Consider the following 27,462-nt stretch of genomic DNA (forward strand, 5'->3'; position numbering starts at 1 on the left):
TTCTGGTGTCAACTTTTCCTCTATAACACGATATGTATTAAACTTTTGTTTGAAACAGATAAAAAATAATGGACCTCTGATCAACATGGTTTACAAAGTTCTAAAGAGCTCAGCACAAGAGTTACTGTCCAGTATAAATGTAAGAGTGCCTGTAATGGAAATGTAACCATCCCATTGCTTTCTTAAATGGCAGTCAATGTTTAAATGGCTAAGCATCCACAGATGTCTCATGATACATATAATACCACAGCTTTCTGCAAGATGAATGTTTTTGGAGGCGTTATGCAATATTATGGCTGGCATAGTAGTGCTTGGTTTAATTTTCTCATGTGTTGGAGACTAGTCGTGGTGATTCCATTTCTATATTTATGAAAATGCAAAAGCATGCTAATTATGTTTTGATTTTGCTGCTTTTACAATGAGTTAATTTTATATGTATTATTATATAATATAACTGAACATTATTTATTTGGCTCGCTGTTCACTGCTTACCTTCTAGATTTAAGAAAAGTTCCCTTGCTTGCACATTTGTTACTACACCAATTACTTATAGTCTGTTATGCCAATGTCTAGTATGTGTTGCTTATCTTAGAAAATTTTAAATTCACAAAATATTCTAAGTGGCAGTTTAAAAGACAGATTGATGCAGTGAAAAAAACCTAAAACTAAATATTACCAAAAGGCAATAAGCCCTCCTGTATTTGATTATCTGGTTTCCATTTTATCAGTTTACAATGATGGGAACTTGAAGATGGATCTGTGACAAATAGTCATGAATGGTAAATAGAACTAATAACAGTACTAATAGTAATACTGGCTTATATATAGTGCCTTATATATATATATATATGTTCAAAGGCCTCACATACATTATCTCAGTAATCTTTGTAATAATCTTTTCAGGCAGGTCAGCATTATTATAGCCACTTTGCAGATATGTAGTTCCAGCTGAAATATAGTAGTTTGTCTAAACCTATCTGATGTAGTGACTTCTGAACAAGTTATTTCTTGGTTCACTTCTGATGCACTTAGCCATTACATTATACTGACTTTTGTCTATTACCTTAAGAGTTGAATAACATTTTAAAATCCTTTGTATAAATCATGATAGCTTGGCCCCTGAGGTAATTTTATGTGGTGATATATATGTGTGTGTGTGTGTGTGTGTGTGTGTGTGTGCTTCGTAACTGGGAAACATTTCTACTAGTAGCACCACCTTTGTTGTAGACCAGGAGTGGAAAGCATCACACCCAAGGACCAAATACAGCCTTCCAGGCCTTCTTATCTGGCCTTTAGAAGTTTCCCCAGGACACTCCCCTCACCAGCCCTGATTCACACCTCAAGTATTTTGCCTGGCTGGAATGTGTCTTTGAACTTTGATAATGCCTGCTGTTTGTTTGGATGGAAGACAGAGAGAGGGGTATACACACACAAAATATATTAGCCTGGTGTATGAAGATAAAATTTACAGCCGTTGCTCCATGCACCTTTGCATCTAGCGCTACCCACCCACTGGCATGTGGCCCTTGAAATGTTGCCCAGAAGGGAATGCAAGCCTCAGACGGAAAAAGGTTCCCCACTTCTTCAGGCCAAAAATGTTAACTGCTCTAAAGTAATATTAAATAATAAATATAATGATCAGTTAACCAAAGATTCATCTTTTCTGAAAACTGTCTGATAGATAAGTAAAATCACTTACATAAAGTCCCAAGAAGATTGTAGACTTTACACAGTAGTTCTTGACCTTTGTTTGTTTAGAAGTATATGTGCAGCACCACTAGGTTTCTCAGATACTTCCTCTGTGTTTTTAGCAAAAGGTATATCATAAGCCTTTTTCTGACCGTTGCTTATTTATTGTAGTGGTAGGCTTTGCCTCAACTTGCATGCATTCATTGCAATATCTTTTTAAAGGCCCATGCATATAACCATATACATGGAGGGCTCTCTCCTCATGTTAGGAATCCTGGAAAAGCACTAAATGTTCAAAGAACGTATTTTAAAAGACTATAATTTGGTTTGAAGGAAAGGGTGTCTCCCAATTACAGAGGACTAGTTACAGAGACCTTACAGAGGTCTCTCCAGTCAGTTCTGTGGGCCAAGGAAATCTTTAAATTGAAATTACAGATGACAGAATTAATTTTAGTCTATTTTCTGTTTACTTGAGGCCTTTGTCTGAGGATGGTTGTACATTCCACTGCTATTTCTACTACCCCCACACACCACTTTTCTGAGGCTAGTGCTTATCTTTTACGGCATCCCAAAATCTACACTGAAAATCATAAGGGTTCTATCTGCAGTTCAAGGTGTAGCACTACCATGGAAACTTCATGTGATGCAGAGAGACACTTTGGGTCTGTTCCCAATGTGTGTTCATCCATCCATCCATCCAAAACATACTACACAATAAAGTGCAGGAACTTAGCACCATTTAGGGTCAATATATTTCACTTCCAGCTGCCAGCTACATATTGCAGGTGAATGTTGTATGTATATGGAAGGTTATCCTTTGGAACTTGACCAAATTAGAAAGGACTACTCTCCCTGAAACACTTTCGGGCCAGGTGCAATATATCAGCTGTTATATAGACACTTATCACCAGCAAAGAATTGGTGACCTGTACAACTATTATGGAATTGCAGAACTAAGCATTTTTTTAAAAAGTAAGCCCAAGAAACCTAAACCTTTGAAATAGATCCACTGATGCTTAATTTTAGGCATAAAAATGCACAGGAATGAAAAGAATTGATATTGTGTCACTTGCTGAAAGGATGCAATCCAGCAAGCTCTGTATTGTAAATTATATAAACCCTAACGTAAAATGGGTTTGTTTAGAGTCCTCTATAAGAGTCATCAAATGCGTGAAAAAATCATATAAATAAAAAGTAAATAAAAGGTTGAGCAGCAGCAGCACATCCCCATTTGTTTAGAACTTCAGAGGTAAATTAAGCAATTATGTTTTAAAAGATCTCAATTTTTATGTAAGATATTTGTAATAATGTATAGTGTAGGCAACATAATCATATGGGGATGTGTGTGTGATTAAGGAACTGCCACTTCCTAAGCCCTGCTGGGCTTGTGCTGGCACAGAAGATGGTAGCTTCTTTCCTTTTCCCTCCCTTCATTTGCTTAAAAAAAACCCCGTCATTGGTTTTAATGGAAAGGAAAATACATTAGCTCCAATGCTATTGTTTCTTTCTTAATGGGGAAACGGGGTGTGTGCGTATCAATCTTGTGTATCCAAAGCCTTTCTGATCCATGCCAATAAGACCTTTTCTTCTCCTACTGCTATCAGAGTAATAGCAATGGAGCTTTCTGCTGCAGCACTGAGACCCCTGGCAGCAGACCTTTCTCCACCTGAAGACCACTCTCAAGGTCCACAGCAACCAACGGTCTTTCAGCTACCCAAAGAGATTAGGCTTGCTTCCTAAATCATCTTTAAAATTTAGAGGGAATTAGTAGAGTTTTCCCAGACTTTATGTTTGCTGCTGACTTCTAAACTTTATTTTCAAATCTTTTTTTTTTTTTTTTAGGTGACAGGGCGTGATACAATAAAAGAACGAAATACAAAACCCATCAAGATTGGAGAAAGTGATATTGATGTAAGTGCAAAGTCTCACCAAGGATGCCATCACCCTTATGAATCAATCAAAATCCATTTCTGTTTTATTACTCTAACCTATATATATATGTTCTTGTTTGTAGGTGAAACTAAGTGTTCTCTGTGAACAAGACAGGATTCTGCAAGACCTAGAAGATACAATTAGAGCCCTGAAGGAAAATAAAGTAAATATTATTGCAGACTCTCACTTTGTTTTTATAATAGATTTTGCAGTAAAATATGACAGTCATTGCAATTATTACAATTGTTTATTTTGGATAGTATGCACAGCTGTTGTGCTCATGATGGGAACAAGGTTGAGATTAAAACAGGATGCCTTATTAAAATACAGTGATTTGGTAAATATATGACAAAGAACATCATGTGCTCTGAAGGGCTCCACAGCAGCTTGATTGGAAGGGGTGTGGCTTGTTAGCTATTGGGTTAAGGGTGTGGCCTGAGAACTGCTGAGAGCAACAAGCAGTAGCTGTGTGTGCTGGGACTTTCATTCTGTTTCCTGACTCCTAACACAGCAGAGCAGAGGGAGCTGTCTCAGTTGGTCTACAGGTGAGGACATATAAGCAAGCCAGCTTCCAGAGAGCGAGCAAACAGGGAGAGCAAACAGGAGTTTGACAAAGGAGTCTGACAGGGGAGGTCAAGGGGGAGCTCCCTAAAAATTTTACTAATTCTGCTTGTACAGCACACCACATACCACTGGGACTCTCAAGTTTACCCTGTAGTAGGACAGGGCAAAGCACAGGCCACTCCAAAACAAGTAGTTAGAAAGAAACAAAAGGTAGAAGAGAGTATGAACAGGAAGGATACTCCAGTGGTTGTGACCTGCAAGGTGTGTGCCATGTTTGTTTTTTTGCCTGATAACAACATGGTGTACACATGCAACAAGTGCAAGCTTGTGGCACTCTTGGAAGAAAAGGTGAGAGGCCTGGAATAGCGGGTGGCCACGCTGAGGACTATAATAGAAGATGAAGAGTTCTTAGAATGCTGGAACAACAGCAGCAAAGTGGAGGTGGAAGAGCAACAGCATGTGGTAGCAAAAGGAGACTGCTTTGGAGAGGAACAACGAAGGAAACTCCATGGGAAAGAGTGACAGTTAGGAGCAGAAGAGCTAGAAGACACCCTTCACCAATGGAACTATGGAACCGCTTTCAACCACTCGAGGATGAGACTGGAGGACAGCCTGTAGTGGAAGAATTACAGGAGACCCCGTGCGATAACGAGCAAGAGGCTGAAGCTCAATCAAGCAGGGACAATGAAACCACACCCCACAACAAGAAGAGAAGAGTACTAGTCGTGGGAGACTCCCTACTGTGTGGGATTGAAACCCAAGTATGCAGAGAAGATCGGTGGACTCACCAGGTATGCTGTCTACCAGGATGATGGATTAGAGATGTGATGGAAGGGTTGCCATCGCTCATCAAGCCCACTGACAGGTATCCCTTTCTCCTCATCCATGTGGGAACAAATGATGCTACCAAACGGAGCTATGAATAAATCACATCAGACTTTGAAGCTCTGGGAAGGAAACTCAAGGACTTTGGGGCCCAGATAGTTTTTTCATCCATCTTTCCAGTACTTAGAAGAGGAGTAGAAAGGGAAAGAAAAATGCTCTGTGTGAATGAATGGCTACGAAGGTGGTGCCAATGTGAGAGATTTGGATTCTGGGACCATGGGCTATGCTTCCTGGAAGATGGACTGCTGGCAAGTGATGGGTTGCATCTCACAAGGACTGGGAAGAATGTGTTTGGCCACAGCATGGAGAAGTTCATCAGGAGGGCTTTAAACTGAATCCTAAGGGGAAGGGAGATGTAAACTTGGTGGTCACGACTGATGAAGGCTTGTGCACAGTAACAGGAACAGAGAGATCGACTCTAATAGGGACCAGTAACAGCCCTCAGAAAAATATAGTAAGGAAGCCAAGCCATAAATCACATGGCCTTCGATGTCTGTATACTAATGCGCAGAGCATGGGAAACAAGCAGGACGAACGTGAACTCTTAATACAGGAGGGCAATAACGACTTGATAGGTATAACTGAAACTTGGTGGGATGACTCCTATGACTGGAAAACAGCAATTGAAGGATATAACTTGTTCAAAAAGAACAGAAGGAATAAAAAGGGAGGTAGAGTCGCGCTACATGTTAAAAATATAGATCCCTGCACAGAAATACAGGAAGATGAGCTTGGTAGCTCCACCGAGAGTATCTGGATTAAAATTAATGGGGCAACTAATAAAAGGAATGTGGTGCTTGGAGTCTACTACCGACCACCCAATCAAGGAGAAGATGAGAATGTAACTTTTGAAAAGCAAATTGCCAATGTTTCCAGGAGGCATGATGTAGTAGTAATGGGGGATTTCAATTATCCCAGTATCTGTTGGGAGGCAAATTCTGCCAAACATGACCCCTCCAAGAAATTTCTGACTTGTGTTGGAGATAACTTTCTCCTACAGAAAGTGGAGGAAGCAACCAGAGGATCAGCTATCCTGGATTTGATTCTAACCAATAGAGATGATTTGGTGGATGAAGTGGCAGTTACGGGAACTCTGGGGGAAAGTGACCACACTCTACTTGAATTCTTGATTTTAACAGAAGCAAAAGCTGAGAGTAGCCATACGCACATCCTAGACTTCAGGAAAGCTGATTTTAATAAACTTACAATTGTAAGTACGGTTCCATGGCAAGGGAGAATATCAATACTTTAAGATATGCAGACGATACCATACTATTAGCAGAAACCAGTAATGATTTGGAACGAATGCTAATGAAAGTTAAAGAGGAAAGCACAAAAGCAGGACTACAGCTGAACGTCAAAAAGACTAAAGTAATGACAACAGAAGATTTATATAACTTTACAGTTGACAATGAGGACATTGAACTTGTCAAGGATTATCAATACCTCGGCACAGTCATTAACTGAAATGGAGACAATAGTCAAGAAATCAGAAGAAGGCTAGGTCTGGGAAGGGCAGCTGTGAGAGAACTGGAAAAGGTCCTCAAATGCAAAGATGTATCACTGAACACTAAAATCAGGATCATTCAGACCATGGTATTTCCGATCTTTGGATGTGAAAGTTGGACAGTGAAAAAAGTGGATAAGAGAAAAATCAACTCATTTGAAATGTGGTGTTGGAGGAGAGCTTTGCGGATACCATGGACTGCGAAAAAGACAAATAATTATGGGATGATTTTACCGATGAGGTGCGCCTGGCGCCAACACTGTTATCTTTTCGGCGCCAGGTCAAGACTTTCCTCTTCTCCCAGGCATTTTAGCATGTGTTTTTAAATTGTTTTTATATTGTTTTGAATTTTAAAATTGTGTTTTAAATTGTTTTTAAAATATGTTTTTAAATTGTGTATTTCTTTTAATGTTTTTGATTGCTGTAAACCGCCCAGAGAGCTTCGGCTATGGGGCGGTATACAAGTGCGATCGATCAATCAATCAATCAATCAATCAGTCAATAATTGGCTGTTAGAACAAATTAAACCAGAACTATGACTAGAAGCTAAAATGATGAAACTGTGGTTATCATACTTTGGACATATAATGAGAAGACATGATTTATTAGAAAAGATAATAATGCCGGGGAAAACAGAAGGGAGTAGAAAAGAGGAAGGCCAAACAAGAGATGGATTGATTCCATAAAGGAAGCCACAGACCTGAACTTACAAGATCTGAACAGGGTGGTTCATGACAGATGCTCTTGGAGGTGCTGATTCATAGGGCCGCCATAAGTCGTAGTCGACTTGGAGGCACATAACAAATACATAACAGCAGCATTCCAAATTCTAAAAAAAAAAAACATCAAACTGAGGAGAAATTATTGTTTTTTCCAATGCTTAGCTATTGACATTTTTGCCAAGGTCAAGAACAGAAACAATTTCCACATCCACCATTTCAACATATCCTTCCAAATAATTTAAAAGTATATTTACTGGATCCATTGGTAATTCATAATCTGTTATTTTCTTAATATATTTCACTGCTAATCATCAAAAGCTTTGGATTTTCCCTATGAGTCCGGCCATCACAACGGGTTTTAGCTCCACCTATCGTGCGAAGGCAAGAATGTCTTTGAAGTCAAGACTAGGGACGTCAGGTCCCTCCCACTCCCCAGTTCATTCTTGCCTTCGTACGAACAAGATTGGAATTATAGCATAGCATTGAGCTAAGTCTCTCATATTTGTTTGTGTTTTTGTCTTCAAATCCTTCCTTTTTTCTGATTTGTGTGTAGCTCACTTAGGGTCCCTACAGAGACCGCGGCTGCGGCTCTCTTCACTATTTTCCCAACCCTGAGCTATTCATTTCGATTTTCTTTCCTTCCTTAACTGGGGGCTCCCTCTGAGACCGCGGTTGCGGTTCTCTTGGTTTTTGGCCTTTTTTGAGATTCCCCCCCCCCCGGCTCTGTTGCATCCAGTGTCTGGGGGCTACCTCAGAGACCGCGGCTGCGGTTCTCTTTTTTTTTGATAGTTGTTGAGCTCCCCCCCCCGCTGCGGCTCTTCCGATCTCAGCGGGAGCTTGCGGCTGCAGCTCCCGCCGTTCCCCCGTCACCCGATTTAGCCTGCCCGGGTCCGTTTTTCTTCCCCTTTAACCTGTGGCTGCGGCTACTCCAGTAGTTCCGTTACCTCACCTCACCCTCGCTACGTGGCTTTAATTTCCCACTGCGAAGGGCTTTGCAGACGGCGACGGCGGCTCTCTCTGTGGCAGCTGCCGCTTTTCCCTTACTGCATTTTCCCTCCTGGGGTTTTTTTAGAGCCGCTAGTGCGGTTTTCGGCCCCATGGTTCCTCCTGGGAGACAGCGCTGGGCAGACCTTCCCCCAGTTCGCTTCCAGACGGCCGCCATTGCTTCTTCTCTCTCCGTCATTTTTTCCCGCTCTTTTTTTTCCGGGCGCCATTTTTGGAATTCAAATTACCCGCCTTTTTTGTTACCCTTACTAACCATTGGATACCTCCCTTCTATCCGTATGTGTGTTGTATACGTGCTGCAGACAGACTTACACAGGGCTGATTTTCACACTATTTTACTGTGGCTGTAATCCTAGTGGCTGGATTATATTATCAAGGCTGGAGCTCCAATCCTAGTGGGCTGGATTATTTTATCAAGGCTGGAGCTTTAATACTAGTGGCTGGATTGTATTCTCAAGGCTGGAGCTTTTATCCTAGTGGCTGGATGGTATTATCAAGGCTGGAGCTTTACTCTTAGTGGCTGATTTATACTAAATCTGATTTATATTGGTCCTGCCCCCTCTGAGGTCGTGAACCAAACCTGAAACCCAGCCTACAGCACTAATCTGAGTGTACCAACTCTTAAACAGCCTATATTATATTAACGCTGATACCTCAGTGCATTCTGCCCCCTCTGTGGCAGTGCACTTCGCCATCTGCCAGTGTATCCTACCCCCTCCGTGGTAGTACGCTGTGCCAGTTCGGGTCTTTACATTCTGCCCCCTCCGTGGCAGTGTACTGCACCCAAGTTAATATAAGATGGCAGAACAGCCAGGCATGTCGCCATCAACCCATATGGTGGCAGATCAGCCAGGCATGCCACAAGCAGCCAAGCCACAACATTCTAACACGACTAAGACCAGACATACCAAAGCACTGGCTAAGACAAAACATCTTTCCAGCCATAGTAAACCAAAGTGCCCACGTTATGTCTCTGTGCCAACCACCACCACAGCACAGGCACACATAAGCGATATTCTCCATTCCCCTGCTGCTGCCTCTGACGAGGAAGAGTTTGTTGGCTTTCCCCCGTGTTCGCCTAATGAACCTCCCTCCATTTTACCGCCCCAAACATCTGTTCCAATAGTTCCTCAGGCACATACATCTGCCACATCCGGTCTGCAGCTGTCTCCTGATTTCCTCTCCCAACTTCAAGCCATGCTGGCACTTTTCACCCAAATGCAGTCACTACCACAAGTTCCTGCCATACCTCCACTTAACATGGTCCAACGTGCGTGCCATGAAGCTCATGCTTCCGGTTCACCAGATCCCTTTGATGTAGCCAGAGGCAGATGTACGGACGAAGCCTCGTATGCAGAGGAGTCAACCTTCACTGACCATGTCGCAGGAGACGACTGGAGCAACTATTCAGATCATGAGGAGGATACATCGTATCGCTTGTTTAATACCTCAGACTATCAGCCGCTAGCACGCAGGGTAGTTAATACCCTTGGTCTCCAAACTGCGCCTTCAATTTCGCCCGCCCCAGCTATCAAAGGGGCCAAGGTTCTCAAATCCCCTGCACCTACTGAACACTACATCCCGGTGCCGGACCTAATTACCAAATTAGCCTCTGAAGAATGGGCCCATCCACTCAAAGCTCGACGCTTCAAGAACCTGGCTGACAGACTTTACGCCCTAGCCCCGGACTTTGCCACCAAGTTAGATGTCCCTGGCATAGATGAACCAATCGCTCGCCTCGTTTCACGATCGCTTTTGCCCAGGGAAGGGGAATCCCACCTAAAAGACACTACTGAGCGACAAACAGACTTCGCCCTCCGCAAGAATCACGAGGCCACTGCCCTAGCCATGCGTGCCTCCGCTTCAGCCTCCATCTTCTCCAGAGCATCTATGATGTGGCTGGATGACCTTCTAGAGGATGCTAACCCTGATCCTGTCACCCTCAGAAGAGCACTATTGAAATTGCGCAAGACAGCAGCTTTTGTGGCCGATGCCACTCTGGATGCCACTCAATTAGGGGCACGAGCCATGATGGCTCAAATAGTCGCTCGTCGCATCCTCTGGCTTCGCCACTGGCAAGCTGATTCAGCGGCCAGATTGAATCTGTCCAGGGCTCCTTACTCCGGATCTCTACTCTTCGGCGAGGAAGCTCTAAAGGCAGTGCTGGTTGATCCAAAAGATGCCCACAAACCGGTTCTAGCCACAGTCAAGAACAGCGACCACAGGCCTTTCAGGCGATTCCCTTCCTTCCGTTCTAACCAGCCCTTTCGAGGAACGCGGCCAGGAGGACGAGGCCGCGACTTCAGACCATATGACCCCAACGCATTCAGGGGCTCCTGGAACCGACACTTCCAGGGCAGAGGTCAGTACCAAGGGCGCAGGGGCAACTCATCGTCCTCATATAAGGGAGGCCCTCGCCTACGCAAGTAGCCTTAACACCCTCCCCATAGGTGGCAGATTACTTAATTTTGGAGATCGATGGCTGCGCCTTACTACGGTCTCCTGGATCAGGGACCTTTTCAGTTATGGCTATGCCATAGAGTTCTGGGCAACCCCATCAGACAGATTCCATCCGTCCCCTTGCCCAAGGGCACCAGCCAGGCACAACATTATGCAGACAGCTATACACCACCTCTTGGACATAGCGGCGATAGAGCCAGTTCCCACAACTGAGAGGGCGGAAGGGGTGTACTCCCTCCTATTTGCTGTGCCAAAACGTGATTTATCATGGAGGGCGGTATTGGACCTCAAGTTTGTCAACCGTTTTGTAACATATCGCAGGTTCAAAATGGAATCACTCCACTCCATTACGGAGAGTCTGCATGAAGGAGACTTCCTGGCTTCTATCGACCTTAAGGAAGCGTATCTCCATGTGCCCATTTGCATAGCCCACAGAAAGTTTCTTCGATTTGCTTTTGGCCACCAGCATTTTCAATATAGAGCGATGCCATTCGGCCTCTCCTTTGCTCCAAGAGTGTTTACTAAGGTGCTACTCATCCTAGTGGCTTACCTCCAGACCCAAGGGGTTCATATCTACCCATATTTGGATGATTTGCTAATACGGGCCAAGTCGGAGGAACTGGCTCATCATCACTTAATGATCACCCTCAATGTTTTGCAGGCCTACGGCTGGCTTGTCAACTTCGACAAAAGCCATCTCCAACCAACCCAACGCCTACTACATCTAGGGGCAATGTTGGACACCCTGCAGGCAATGGTCTTCTTGGCTCCAGATCGCATCACTGCCATCACAAGCATCGCAAGGTCCCTGATGCAACAAACATCCGCAGACGTCATGCTTCTCACCAGAGCGCTCGGGATGTTTATTTCTACAATCCACATTGTGCCATGGGCTCGAGCCCACACTCGGCCCCTTCAATGGATTCTGTTGCCTTTTCAAAAAGACATTGCCAGCTCCAACCATCGCAAAGTTCGCTTGAGCCCCGCACTGCGCCTCTCCTACCGCTGGTGGACCAAGGTTCAACACCTCTCCAAGGGCACGTCGTTCAGAGAACCCCGCAGAACCGTTGTAACCACAGATGCCAGCCTCATAGGTTGGGGAGCCCACTGCAACTCCCAGTACGTTCAGGGGGTTTGGTCCAACACAGAGCAATCACAAAGCATCAACTGGCTGGAACTAAAGGCTGTCCACTTAGCCCTATGTCATTTTCAGTCTCTGTTCCCTTTGCATCATGTGCTCATTCGAACAGACAACATGTGTGTAAAATCACATTTGAACAGACAGGGGGGCACCAGGTCTCGTCCTCTGCAGGACTTAGCCTCCCTCATCTTTGTCTGGGCAGAACAACATCTACAATCCCTGAAAGCAGAGCACCTCAGAGGGATATGGAATGTGACAGCAGACTGGCTCAGCAGACAACAGGTCTTTCCGGGAGAATGGAAACTTCATCCAGCCATTTTCCATCGTCTCCAGTGTCGGTTCGGCGCCCTATCAGTTGACCTGTTTGCCTCCAGTCGCAATTGCCGGCTTCCCAGGTACTTTGCCCGATACCTGGACTCAACAGCAGAAGCAGTGGATGCTCTGACAACACCGTGGCCAGACGGTCTATTGTACGCCTTTCCTCCCATACCATTGTTAGCCAAAACCTTGAGGAAGGCGCGAACCGAAAGGGCACAGCTGGTTCTGGTAGCACCATTTTGGCCACGCCGACCGTGGTTCTCAGATCTTCTGGCAATGTCAATGGTGGATCCTTGGACACTTCCAGTAAGGCCAGACCTTCTATCCCAGGGTCCAGTACTGCACCAGGACCCTACTTGGTTCAATCTAACAGCGTGGCGTTTGAACGGGGACATTTGAGGTCAGCTGGACTGTCTGACGCTGTGATTGATATTATTTTGGCCTCGAGAAGACCATCTACCACCCGTATTTATCAACATACCTGGGTGGCTTTCGCCAAGTGGTGTCAGTCCCACCACCATGATCCATCCCAAGCCACTGTGCATCAGGTGCTGCAATTTCTCCATAGCGGCTTTATGATGGGACTTCGACCTAACACTCTACGTCGACATGCGCCCACTCTGTCGTCCATTCTCTCAGTGTCCTCTCCTGGAGATCATATTTCCTCACATCCGTTCATCAAACGTTTTTTGAGGGGAGTCGCCCTACGCTCTCCGGCTGTTGTCCATCGGTTTCCCTCATGGAGTTTGCCGAAGGTTCTGCAGGCTTTGCAACGCCCTCCGTTTGAACCCATCAGGACTGTGCCTCTTCGTATACTGTCCTTCAAGGTCTTGTTCCTGATTGCAATCACATCTGCTAGACGAGTTTCGGAGTTGGGCGCATTGTCTTCCGCTCGCCATCTCTGCGTCTTCCATACGGACTCTGTTGTACTGAAAACTGATCCTTCCTTCCGTCCCAAGGTTGATTTAGTGTTCCATTGCAACCAGGACATTGTTTTGCCTTCCTTTTGCCTGAATCCTACCCATCCTCTCGAGAAGGCTTGGCATTCGTTGGATGTCCGGAGGGCTCTCAAGACCTACCTGTCTAGGACCCAGGATATACGACGAACTGAGTCTCTGTTTGTATCCTTTCATCCAAGGTCTATGGGGCATAAAGTTTCCAATCCTACCTTATCCCGTTGGTTAAGGGCATGTATTACTTTAGCATATGAGTCTCTGAAGCTGTCAGTTCCAGCTAGTATAACGGCTCATTCTACCAGGTCAGCTGCCACTTCGGCTGCTTTTGCCACTAATGCTCCTGTTGCCGATATTTGTAGGGCTGCAGTCTGGTCTACCCCACACTCGTTTATAAGGCATTATAAAATTGATCGCTATGCCTCTGCTGACGCTTCTTTTGGCAGATGAGTGTTGCAACAGGTTCTTAATGACGATTAACACGTGGGTGGTCCCTCCCTGTTTGGGCTGCTGGGGTACATCCCGTTGTGATGGCCGGACTCATAGGGAAAATGGACCATTGGTCTCACCTGAAGGGTGATTTTCCTATGAGGACGGACATCACAACCATCCCAGTTGGAGGATGACTATATATTTTCTAATGTGTCCTATATTACTGTTACGCTATTATATTTAAATTTAAAAGTGAAGTCAAGACTTCTAGTTCTGTTATACCGCTATGTTGGAGTCATGTTACTTTGCATGGTACTATTGTGTTATTTTCCTGCTGCCAGGCCTGTTGGCCTTGTTCTTGTATTTTTAGATATCTCTCCTTAGACTCGCTGCGAATGAACTGGAGAGTGGGAGGGACCTGACGTCCCTAGTCTTGACTTCAAAGACATTCTTGCCTTCGCACGATAGGTGGAGCTAAAACCCGTTGTGATGTCCGTCCTCATAGGAAAATCACCCTTCAGGTGAGACCAATGGTCCATTTTAAGACATTTCCAGAAGATGTCAAGATGTCTGCATGTGGTCCTATCACTTATTATGACCAGGATTCAACCTGTGCCAAAACACTTGGGTGTGTCAATTGAATTTTTGTTCCTTTTAATAACAGACCCTCATGATAAACCACACACTGGTTTTGAAAGTTTCATTAGTTTCAAAGGTAGTTTGCCATTCTGCTTTGGGGACTGCTATTGAGATTCACAATCCCAGAAACTGTTAGGAATGCAGAAGTAATTGTGCAAATCTTTGAACCTGGGATGTATGTGTATACCAGCTAATATGTAGGTCTTTAAACAATATATTAGGTAGCTGAAGTGATATTTTTTCGTCCTCAGGTTTCTCCAAAGTTTTGTCCTTGGACTGCAAATATTACTCACACTTATCTAAACAAAGAATCAAAAGAAAGTCGGGAGAATGTGCATACACATTTCCAATGCTTAGATACATGTGTGCAAATGTGTTTTAAATTTGATTACATCTGTTGCTTTTTAATTTCTTTTAAATCCCCTTCTTTAGGATCAATTGGAGTCTGTCCTGGAAGTATTACATAGGCAGATGGAACAGTACAAAGACCAACCACAACACACACAAAAAATTTCATACCAGCAGAAACTTTTGCAGGAAGATCTTATACATATTCGGGCTGAAATATCCAAAGTGTCTACAGTAAGTAATTCCTAAAGATACATCAAGCAAGAGTTAACTCCTAGATAAACAGTTTAGTGTTAGTCACTTGAATGCAGTTTCCATGTCAGATCCACTGAAATGGATTATGGCTATCTGGTGGCAATACTTGCAGAGCAATCCAAACTGGGGCTGGAAACAGTAGGGTGGAGCAGAGCAGTGAATCCACCACCACATCCAAAGCCTGCTGCCTCACACTGGCCAAGGCAGAAAATGGAGGGTAGAATTTGTTTTGCAAAGTTGCTACACTAACTCCAGAATTGAGCACCTCAGGTTATCCTTGTGTTTTGGATCCGGTGAATCTAAAGCCTCTTGAACATGTCTTTAAGTCTAAGCAGACAAGACATTAATTTCTTTCTTGAGTAATTGTTCTTTTTTCTTTTGGCCCAGCCTTTGTTTATATACTTGGAAGAAAGCCCCATTGCTTTCAATGGGTGTCACTCCAAGTAAGTCTGGTGCACATAGTATTGTGACCTAAAGTGCATTTGTTTGTGGTTTGCACTTACATAAAGTACGTGCTTAAATTCTTAAGCCTGCAGCATAAATATATTTTATCGTTTAGGAACAGGTAAAACTGAATATTTTGTCTTTGCCAACAGGAAATGGAAAATGCCTGGAATGAATATCTGAAATTGGAAAAAGATGTACACCAGCTGAAGCAAGCCTTACATGAACAAATGAACAGATCATTTTTTTCTCAGGTGAAGCTATTTTCAGCTTCTTGGCTCAACCTGCTGTTGCACAATTTGCTCAAACACTCTGTGTAGCCAGATCATGTCCCAATACACAATCCATTCTTGAGGTAAATGCAGGGTTTTCTCTTATGGAGAGTTGCACATGTGGATTCCACCACAATATGCTGTGATAATGTGACACCATGATGTCTGCATACACAGTGTCTCCTTTTAGCTACTGAACCTCCATGCAGGAAGGTATCCATGGTGCTGTCCTTTAGGAAAACCCTGAGGCTGTATGCATTGCTCAAGTTCTCCCTTCCTCTCACATCTAGCTGCCTTTTCAAGAACAAACTGCATGTTATACACAAACACATGTATCAGTAGCCCAATAACTCCCTTTTTTCTTTTCTCAGAAAAACTGCTTTAGGAGCGAGGGATTGGAAATGAAGTGAAGGGAATGGGCACATAACAATTTTCACACAGAGATTTTACCATTCTAAATTATTGCCTCCGAATGATATTCCCCTCTATGAGGTTTCAAGGGCAAACATGCACTTAAAACTCTGTGGCAGGGGAAGGTGTTTGAAGGAGTGCTATAGAACATGGAAAAAACAACAAAAGGTTTAAGATGTTCTGTGCTATTTTTCCACTTCATGTTGCTTTTCAAGAGGCACTTAATGCTCCCTGAAAAGTTTCAGACACCTCCTGAGCTGTGTCTTATATGGCTGACATAGAAGTGCTTTCTGTACACAAACAAGACTCTTTAGATCTCATCCATTACTTGCACATGTTTATTCTGATAAAAGGAATAGTGCCACTTTCACCTCCTTGTCCTTAGTTTGACATTAGACTTCTGAAGGTATGCCACACTTAAGCATCTGTTTAATATAATTAACATAATAGTTGATAACATGTTTTCATTTAGCACTTCATAATAATTAAATTAAATCTCCACTTAAAAAGAGGAGGTTAGGAAAGATGTTTCCCCTGAGGCCTTGGAGTGCTGCCAGTCAGTGCAAACAATAATCCTGGTCCACCTTAGTATGAGGCAGTTTCATGTGTTTCTGTCTTCATTTAGACTTGCTACATAGAGTTATCTCATTTCTTTATCTTCAAATGAATACTTTTTTATTTTTAGAAATGAGACAATAACATAAGTTTATAATGTAGACCAGCTGTTACCAACCTTTGAGTCCCCAGATGTTGCTAGACTACAACCCCCATCAGCCCAATCCAGTGGCCATGCTGGCTGGAGCTGATGGGAGTTGGAGTCCAGCAATATCTGGGGACTCCAAGGTTGGGAAATGCTGATGTAGACCAATTATGCCAAGTGGGCTATTGCTGCCTTCCTTTTCTTTTTTAGCCAAGATGCATTGGGCAAGCAGGGACCTTCATTTAAGGAATTGTGGTTTCTTAAATTGCATTTCATGTTGTATAGACTTAAAAAAAAATCTTGCAAATTCCCTGCTTTCAGAAATGAATTTATCAGAATTAATCTATGATGTGATGTCTTAAGTAAACCCTTAAAATGTACTATATCTTTCACATACATTTGAATCAGAGAACTGATTTTCTTGTGTTGCTGGTGAAACTCATCAGCTTGGGTTATAGTTCCACCTTGTGGTCACAGGGAGGAAAGCCAAGTTAAGGGATGTAGGTCACTCCCAGCATTCCTCAGTTCACTTTCCTGCCTCCATCGAACTGATCACATTCTGTCTTTGCTCCCCTTTTTACCTCAGGTTTTCTTCTTATCTATCATTGTGCCTTTAAAGCCCTCTCCCACTATACTGCTCTGGTGACTATTTCTTCCTTTAAAAAACACAGTTCTCTATTTTTCCCACCCTTTTTTCCTTTCTCTGCTTTCTAATCCTATCTCGGGCCTTTTCAGCATATCTCCCTTTTGTGTACAACAAATTCTTTCTGCCTGAGTCCAATTCTTTCGACTTGAGTTTACCACGCCTTCATGTCGGGTGTGTGTGTTGCATTCCACTTGCCTCTTTACCTGAGTGGGACTGCTGAAATGGTGTCCAGCGGCCTTTTACCAGAGGCATCTATAACCCCCTCTCTCCTTTTAACCCGCAAGGCCAAGCAGAAGCTCAAACATCTGGAGCCTCCCCATGGCTAAAACAAAGCCCTGGGGCCAAAAAAGCAGCACACCACAGAGCCGCCAACCTCACACTATGAACAGCAACTATTTTCCTGTGCCTCACGGCCGCAAAGCTACTGCAAAAGCAGATGTGTTTCCCACTGCCATGATGATACAGGGGATCAACTTTATCAGCAGTGGGCTCCATCTCCTCATACCTCAGGAGAGGGAGGGTTTCCAGAGTCTCCCCCACTAGCTCAACCCCCCCAGCCTAACCCCAAGTCATCCAGCCTCCATCCCATACTCCGGGTTCTGATGACACTAGCAAATAATTCCTTCTTAGTACCAACATACTGAGGCAAATTAAAGAAGCCTCAATGGGAGAATTATCAGCAGAGTTAAGGGCCACCCCTCTCCCTTCTGCGGCTTGTGAACCACAGCACAATGTGCATCATGCTTCTGCAGACCCTGCCTCACCTTCCTCATTGTACCCCAGGCCTCCTATACAGTTGCTGGCACATGCTAATTGCTCTAACCATAAGAAAGCCCATACTTCCACAGAACATGCCTCTACCTCCAGTTCTCCCAACCCCTTTATTTAGATAAGGGTACATCTAGGATCATCTCCCTCAGGGATGACCAGGCCACCCTTTCTATGAATAGAGATCCTCTTGACCTTTTTATAGATCCCAGGTCAGAGGGTGGGGAATGGAGTGAGGGCTCCATGGGGGAAGAACACACACCCCCATAGCCTGCTCCATGACTCATACTTTGCTCCACTGCTGCGCAGAGTACTGGCCACTCTCGAACTTAATTCTGCTCCTACTGACCCACCCCCAGTCCAGTCTAAAGGCAAGGCGGTGCAACCTGAACCAAAAGCCTCGGGCAAATGTATTTCAGTACCAAACTCCTTTAAGGGTATTACTAAAGCTGAATGGGATACTCCCCTTCAGTATAAAAAAGCTGTTGCTTTAGCTAATAAGCGTTATAATTTGGAAGCTGAGTTTACTGACTTACTTAAAACTCCAGCCATTGACCACCCTATTTCAGCTCTTGTGGCCAGAAATGTCTTGCTGAAAGATGGGGATGCACAGCTCAAAGACCCTAATGAGAGGCGCTTAGATTATTCCATATGCAGAGCGCATGAAGCCACAGCTTTGACAATGCGTGCATCCTGTGCTGCTTCTGTTTTCCCTCGTGCAGCCTTAGTTTGGCTTGATGATTTAATTTAAAATCCGAACCAGGATAAGGATCGTTTACGCAAGATGCTGCTGAAAATTTACAGAGTGGTGGCATATGTAGCAGATGCTACTCTAGATGCCACCCAATTTGCAGCTCGGTTCCTTGTAGCAGATGTGGTGACCAGGAGGACCTTATGGCTGAAGCATTGGGATGCAGACACTACCTCAAGAGTCAGCCTTTCCACAGCTCCTTATATAGGAAGAAAGCTCTTTGGTGACAAGGTGCCGAAAGACGTTCTGGTGGAATCACTGAATAAGAGGAAGGGTTTGGTCTCCTCACACAGAGATGATAGGCGTTTTCCTCGCAAGTGCTCTTCATACCAGTCGAGTAATTGCTTTCGTGGCTCCCAACCACCATCAAGATATAAGGACACCAGACCAAGCAGAGGCAACTGGAACAGACCCCACTTCTCTCCACATTTCCAGCAAATTCTAAGCCTTCCACCTCTAGTAAGTGTGGATGGAATCAGCAATTGCAATGACGTCACAGTTCCAGAAGTCGGGGGCAGACTACAGCATTTTCCCCCCAACTTGGGAGTGTTCAACTACTGACAAATGGGTTCTAAACATCATCCTTCAGGGCTACAAACTGGATCTCTGTGCCCCGCTGCTCTCCCGATTTCTTCTCCAGTTTCCAGTTCGCAGGAGAAGAGGGACATTGCTCAGAAGGCTATCCTTCATTTGCTCTCCATGGCAACCATCGAGCCGGTGCCTCCAGAGGAGTCCTTCTTTGGTGTCTACTCGATATTCTTTGTGGTCCCGAAGAAGGACTCAAATGCCTGGAGGGCTGTCCTTGACCTCAAATTCCTGAACCAATGGGTCGTGGACAGGAGGTTCAGGATGGAAATATTGGCCTCCATCAGAGAGGTGCTACATCCTCAAGATGACCTCACATCAATAGACTTGAGGGAGGCTTATCTTCATCTACCCATTTATCCAGAGCATCGGACGTTTCTCCATTTTTTCTACAACAGCCAACACTTTCTGTTCCAGGCCCTCCCTTTCGAGTTGGCATCAGCCCCTGAGGGTTTTTTATTTATTATTTATTTATTTATTTATTTATTTATTTATTTATTTATTTATTTATTTATGAGATTTGTTAGACGCCCATCTGGCAGAAATTAATCTGCCACTCTGGGTGACTTACAACCAAACACAAGTACATTTCATATAAACATAATCAAAATCCTAAAAATTAGAAATTAAAAATTAAAAGCTTAAACATTTAAACCCCCCAAGATCTGCAATCTGCCAGCCTAAATTTGAGTTTAAATCCCCCAAGAACTGCAGTCTGCCAGCCTAATCCCCTTCCCCCACCTGGGTAAAGAGCCAGGTCTTCAAGGTCCGCCCAAAGCATAACAGGGAGGGGGGCCTGACGGAAGTCAATTGGCAACAAATTCCAAAGTGTAGTAGCCACGATAGAAAAGGCTCTAGACCTTGCCCTCACCAACTTCGCCTCTTTTACTGGAGGTATAAGAAGTGAGCCATTCAAGGACGAACTTGTAAGCCAGAGCCCCTGGAGCGAATGAAGGCGACTCTTTAAATAGAGTGGGCCAGCCTCATGAAGAGCCTTATAAGTTAAAGCCAGGATCTTAAATTTGGCCCGCGCAACCACAGGTAGCCAGTGCAATTCCTTAAGGACTGGGGTGATATGGTCACGGCGGCGACTGCCCTTAATCAGGTGAGCCACCGCATTCTGCACTAGCTGCAGCTTACGAACCATAGTCCAGGGAAGACCAACATATAAGGCATTACAATAATCTAGCCGGGATAAGACCAGAGCATGTACTACTTTGGGAAGCAAGTGGCTCGGGAGGTAAGGGCGTATCCTTCGGACAAGATGTAGTTGATAAAGCGCCACCCAACTGAGGGCCGCTATCTGCGCCTCCATAGATAGCTGGGAGTCAAGAATGACCCCCAAACTCCGGACTTGATCTCTTAGGGGCAATAATACCCTGTTGAGCATCAAATCAGTAATCCCCAATTTCTCTTTATCACCCACCAACAGAACTTCAGTTTTATCAGGATTCAGTCTGAGTTTACTCCTGCTCATCCAGTCCCTCACCGACTCCAGACACTTAGACAGCATTTCTATCGCCGCTGGTGGGGAAGATTTAAATGAGAGGAAGATCTGGGTATCGTCTGTGTATTGGTGGAATTGCAGCCCAAATCTCCTAATGACATCTCCCAGCAGCCTGATATAAACATTGAATAACATCGGAGAGAGGATAGAGCCCTGTGGCACCCCACACGTGAGAGGCCAGGGCTCCGAAACCTCATCCTTCAGTACCACTCTCTGGTATCTCCCAGAGAGGAAGGAGCGGAACCACCGTAAAATGGTGCCTCCAATCCCTAACCTCTCTAGGCAATCCAGCAAGATACCATGGTCGACAGTGTCAAAGGCCACCGAGAGATCCAGGAGAACAAGGAGGGTATATTCCCCTCTATCCAGTGCCCTTCTCATATCGTCCACCAGGGCTACTAACGCTGTTTCTGTCCCATGTCTGGGTCTAAACCCTGATTGAAATGGGTCAAGGTAGTCCACTTCCTCTAAGTACATTTGGAGTTGGTTCACCACTACCCGCTCGACCAATTTACCCAGGAATGGCATATTTGAGACTGGGCGGAAGTTGTTTAAATCCAAGGGGTCTAAGGAGGCCTTTTTCAAAGTTGGAATTATTACCGCCTCCTTGAAGGCAGATGGCAGATAACCTTCATCAAGGGATGCATTAACCACTGCCCTGATCCCCTCGCCCAGTTTGTCTCTGCAGCTCACAATGAGCCACGCTGGGCAGGGGTCGAGAATACAAGAAGTTGGTCTCAGCACAGACAAGGGCTACTTCCTCAGAGGAAGGGAGCTGGAAGCTATCCCAGGACCCTGAAGGTCCAGTGGTCAGCTCAGGTTCCATTGTTAAGGTTGTGGCAAGCGGAATAGAGCTCTTGATGTGATCAATTTTGTCCGCAAAATGTTTTGCAAAGTCATTACAGGAGGGCACGGCTTGATCTGACAGGTCCAGAGCAACTGGCCCTACCAAGCTATGGACCACCTGGAACAACCTCCTCGGGCAACATTCCACGGTCGCTATAGAGACCGCAAAAAATTCCCTTTTTGCTGTTCTCATTGCCGTCCAATAGGTAGCCGCTGCTGCTCTACCCCACGTTCTATCCGCCTCTGCACGTGTCTTCTGCCAACGGCGTTCAAGCCGTCTTACCTCCCGCCGTAGGCCACGCAACCGAGGGGTATACCACGGTGCTGTCCTATGTCTGTTTAAAGGGAGGGGGCATTTTGGGGCCAACCGGTCCACCGCCTTGGTCACTCACACGTTCCACCTAGACACCAAGGTCTCGGCCAATTGGCCATCAGAGGCGTTTAGAAAGTCCCCCAATTCATGTATGAAGCCCTCTGGGGTCAACAGCCGCCTAGGGCGAATCATCCTGGTAGATCCTCCAGTCCTCCGAGGAAGGGGGGATAGGCGAAGATCTGTTCTAACCAAATAATGGTCTGACCAGAACTGGGGCAGTGACCAACCCCCCAACTTCCAAGTCACTGCCCACCTCCCTGGAAAGAAACACCAGATAAAGGGCATGACCTGCAGCGTGTGTAGGCCCTGTTTGAATGGATTGTAGCTCCCAGGCTGCCATCGTGACCATAAAGTCTCGGGCCCCTCCTGAGGGGGAGGCCTCGGAATACACGTTAAAATTCCCCAAAACAACCAAGTTGGGGGATTGCACCCATACATCCGAGATCACCTCCAGCACCTCGGCCAAAGAATCTGAGGTGCAGCGTGGTGGCCAATAAACCAAAAGGAACCCAAGACTACCCGTTTGGCCCAGATGCCAATAAAGGCAATCCACATTCTTAGTCTCACGAAGGGGAAACCTGGACAAAAACAGGGAGCCATGGTAAATAACCACCACACCACCACCCCGACCACTACTCCTTGGCTGTTGCGCAAACAGGAATCCAGCTGGGCATGAGGCTGCTAACATAGGACCCGCCACCTCATCCAAACAGGTCTCCGTGATGCAAGCCAGATCTGCCCTCTCATCCAGACCATGATGAGGAGAGTCTTTTGAGTAATCGATCTAGCATTAAATAGCAGCAGCCGGAGGCCGGAAGACAGAACCAGATGACCCCCTACACCTTTACAACTCTGATCTGGCCCCGAGCAGGTAATAGGAAGTATATATCATTTGTCCCTGCCCAAAGGTCGATGAACCCTGCTCCTCCAACGGTAGGCATTAGTCAATGTACTAATATGTTGGTCATTGGACAGCTCTCCATCAACCCCCATGGGCAGACACATGATCCCAAACGGTCTCCCAGCAATCTATCTGGGGTCTTATTGGATCAGTAAAGATCCCTCCATGCCCCGGCGCCCGATCCAGGAATATCTGGCCTGCTAAGGGCCCCTATCACTCCTTGAGTTCAATCAACTTAATAGGCCCAACTCACACTACCAGTCTTCTAAAGTTGTTCTGCCCTTATCACCAGAGCAAAACCAGCCCCTCCACAAAAAACCCAGCCGGCACAATCCTTCCTCCGGCGCTCCAGAAAAGAATTACACTCGAAGCCAGAGCACCTACTAGGGGATCCCAAGATAAGCAGACTAAAACTCTTCACACAGCTCTCAAAAGGGGCTTCAAGGGGCAGTGCTCTGCACACTCCTTTATGATAGTAGTCCTGGGGGAGATACTAATCCCCACACTATAGAGGGGTAATTGGGAAGACCTCCGCCTCCCCCCAGCTAGAGGTTTCTGCCTAATTCCCTATTAAATTGTCAGTAATCTGAAAAAGTTCTTGTGGACGGCAGAAATACTGCTCATCAGGAATTAGCTCCAGCACCATAGTTGTTAAGTCATTACACTGCTGGACAGCTTGTAACAATGCTGGCTGAGTAGCTCCTAAGAGCCTGAGAACAAAGGACACAGTCTGCCAAGAATAAACTCCCACTGAAATTCCAAAAGGGAGAGATCAGCTGAAGCAGTACAGCAGCATTATCAACCGTGACCATTCACTCCTTGTCAGTGATGATCCTGAAAGACGTATAGCAGCTACAGACTTCCTCTAGAAGTAGCGACTCAACAGCTGGTCCCGAGTCAAGACCAGTTTGCTCCTGGGGAAGGGCGAAAGATATATTCCTTCCGCATCTCTCAGTCACAGGATAATAGAGAGTACCCATCTTCCTGGATTAATTACAGCAACCGGGGGAGAGCGTCTGAGAGCCTTCAACCTCTCGGAGCATCATATGCCACACAACCTCTGCCAACGCCGTTAAAATCAATCACTTTCCAATTGAGTGCCTATGCCCTCTCAGAGCGACCTTCATGCAACAAGAATGGACACGGAAGCCAAGAATAGGAGCGAGAAATTACACTCAGTCACAAAAACTGCTTTACTAAAGGTACAAAATTACAGTCTTATTGCAGAGCACGGAGCACAGCTACCTCATCCGTCACCATCTTTTGATTTTTACAAAGATCATGGTTGCCTGGGTGGCACATCTCTGCCTCCAGGGCATCCATATTTACCCTTATCTGGACAATTTACTAATTTGCTCTCCACCCAGACAGAGAGCCCTTTGAAATCTACAAATTACACTGGATTGCCTACAAGACCACAGCTTCCTTGTGAATTTTCAAAAAAGTCACTTACATCCAACTCAAACTCTGACTCATCTAGAGGCCTATCTGGACACCACAGAGGGCACAATTTCACTGTCCCACGACAGAATTCAAAGCATCAGAGTGGCATCCCAACTCCTATCACACTCCAAACATGCAGATTTCATGTTTCTGGCAAGAATGTTGGGCCTCCGGGTATCAGCCTCACAAGTGACACCATGGGCAAAGCACCATCCTCACAAGATACAGGGGGGTCTCCAACCCTTCCAGGATGCTGGCATTGTTGCCAAATGACATATCCAGATTCGTATTTCTTCAGACCTCCAGAAAGCAATGACCTGGTGGACTAGCCTCCAACATCTGAAGAAAGGCCATCGTTTCAAAGATCCAACACAGATTTCCATCACCACAGATGCCAGTCTTCTAGGATGGGGTGCCCATTGCCAAAGCCACTTCATCCAAGGTCATTGGTCTCCAGCTGAAACACAGAAGAATATCAACTTTCTCGAGCTCAGGGCAGCACATCTGGCCCTGCAATTCTTTGTACCTCGCCTCCAGCTCTCCCATGTTCTTATCAGAACTGACAACAATACTGTGAAAGGACACATCAACAAGGAAGGGGGGATGAGGTCGGTGGAGCTGCAGGCGGAGACTTGCCTCCTCCTGAACTGGTCGCAACACCATCTACCTTCCCTAGCTGCTGAATACATCAGCGGCTCCTCAAAAATCCAAGCCGACTGGTTGTGAAATGATAGACCCAGGAGAGTGGATGTTGAACCGCACAGTATTTCGTCAAATGAGATCTTATCTAGGGCAACCACTAGTGAACCTGTTTGCCTCCCAGGAAAATCATAAACTCAAAAGGTTCTTCTCCAGGTTCCACTCTCCCAAAGCGGAAGCAATGGATGCCCTATCGACTCCTCGGTCCCCAGGACTGCTATACGCCTTCCCTCCAGTCCTGATTCTGCCTCAAGTGCTTCGCAAGATCAAGGAGGAAAAGGCCACAGTGATACCTGTAGCACCATTTTGGCGTTGGCGTCCTTGGATTTCAGACTTTTATTTATTTATTTATTTATTTATTTATTTTTATTTATTTATTTATTTATTTATTTATTTATTTATATACTGCCCCATAGCCGAAGCTCTGTTCTCTCCATGGCAGTTTTCTCTCCATGGAGGCTGCCACAACATCCGAACCTAATATCACAAGGCCCCCTACATCATCTGGATCCCAGTTGGCTCCAGCTGACAGCCTGGCTCTTGAACAGAGACGTCTAACAACACTTGGCCTCAACACAGACTTGATCGACACTATCTTAGCAGACAAATGTCCGTACAGTCCGCATTTGGTGTTCTACATGGAAGACCTTCACATCGTGGTGGCCTTCTGAGAGTTTTTCTGCATGCAACCCCAAGATTTCCACCGCTCTAGCCTTTCTCCAAGCTGGTCTTGCAAAGGACCTCTAGCCCAACACCCTGAAAAGGCAGGCTGCAGCTATATGCTCTCTATCTTCCCTATTCTCAGTATCTCCTATATCCCATCACCCCCTATTGAAGAGATTCCTTAGGGGGGCGACCCTTAAATGCCCTCCTATGGTGCATAGATATCTATCTTGGAATCTTCATAAGGTGATCAGGGCATTACAGAAACCTTCCTTTGAACCCCTCAGTAAGGTTTCCCTTAGACTTCTGTCACTGAAAGTCCTTTTCCTTGGGGCAATAACATCCACCTGTAGGATTTCAGAATTAAATGCTCTATCAGTGGCAAAGCACCTCTGTATATTTCATTCAGACAGAGTGATCCTCCGCACAGACCCCTCTTTCCTCCCTAAAGTACTTTCTAGATTCCATAGACAGCAAGAATTAATCCTTCCTACCTTTTGCCCAAATCTGTTTCCCCCCCCTTGAAAGAGTGTGGCATTCACTTGACGTTAGGAGGGCCCATTAAGTGTACATTAATAGAACAAAAGCCGTTAGACAAATGGACTCTTTTTATCTCCTTCCACCCGGCCTCCTTGGGGAAGAGGGCCACCTCTCCTACTCTCTCAAGGTGGATTAGGGCATGTGTAGCACTAGCCTATGAGTCACAGAAATTGCTAATCCTGACTAGAATTACCGCCCATTCTACAAGGGCTACTGCCACCTATGCAGTGCTGTCAGCCAATGCTCCTTTGGAGGAGATCTATAGAGCGGCCACTTGGGCATTGCCCAGTTCATTCACCAAACACTAAAATTGACAGGTACACTTTGGCAGAGGAGGCCTTTGGCCAAAGGGTTCTGCAACAGGTTCTATCTGCTTGATGGACAGCTTTTTACATATGGCCCTCCCTACATGGGAAGCTTTAGAACATCCCAAGCTGATGCGTTTCACCAGTAAAATGAGAAAGAATTATTGGTTCCCTACCTGAAGGGTAGTTCTGTGTTGCTGGTCAAAAACTCATCAGCCCCACACTTGTGGCTGTCCTTTTCCTAGTTTTGCCTGTTTCTCTGGGGTTCTCATGTAATCCTCAAGGGAAGTAGGTTTTTTTCCTCTACTGTTGCATGGTTGTTTATTCCTTTGACCTATTCGAGCTTGGTGAGGATGCAAACTGAGGAATGCTGGGAGCGACCTACTTCCCTCAACTTGTCTTTCCTACCTGTGACCACAAGGTGGAGCTATAACCCAAGCTGTTGAGTTTCAGACCATCAACACAGAACTACCCTTCAGGTAGGGAACCAGTGGTTCTATCTACACAGCTGCCCAGTCCTGAGGAGGTGTTTAGGTGGGTGAGGAGGGAGGAGTTGCTCTTTCCCAGCTTTGCCCACCTGGGTATTCGGTGCAGCACTGTGGTAGATCTGAGGGCCGGGGAGGCGGGATTGCTGTGGTCTATCGGAGTTTTTTCTCTCTCACCAAGCACCCTGTCCAGTCGGCGACTGGTTTGGAGTGTCTTCATCTTGTGTTGGGCCATGGAGACAGATTGGGAATACTGTTGGTGTACCGCCCACC

General features: G+C 45.4%; 1 protein-coding gene across 7 annotated transcripts in view; it reads left to right on the plus strand.

Moving 5' to 3' along the window:
• PLEKHA7 (pleckstrin homology domain containing A7) overlaps positions 1 to 27,462 on the plus strand; it is a 326,893-nt gene that overhangs the window by 231,869 nt on the left and 67,562 nt on the right. For 6 of the 7 annotated variants that reach the window (XM_061610260.1, XM_061610258.1, XM_061610259.1 and 3 more), the window contains 3 exons: positions 3,532 to 3,600; positions 3,704 to 3,784; positions 11,426 to 12,693. In XM_061610260.1, the coding sequence (XP_061466244.1) occupies positions 3,532 to 3,600; positions 3,704 to 3,784; positions 11,426 to 12,622 (1,347 nt within the window). In that variant the 3' untranslated portion in view covers positions 12,623 to 12,693. Of the gene's footprint in view, positions 1 to 3,531; positions 3,601 to 3,703; positions 3,785 to 11,425; positions 12,694 to 14,679; positions 14,830 to 15,446; positions 15,549 to 27,462 lie in introns of those variants that run through there. The other variant, XM_061610264.1, reaches the window with a different exon arrangement.

The sequence above is a fragment of the Rhineura floridana genome, chromosome 2, assembly GCF_030035675.1.
Source record: "Rhineura floridana isolate rRhiFlo1 chromosome 2, rRhiFlo1.hap2, whole genome shotgun sequence".
Taxonomy (NCBI): Eukaryota; Metazoa; Chordata; class Lepidosauria; order Squamata; family Rhineuridae; genus Rhineura; species Rhineura floridana.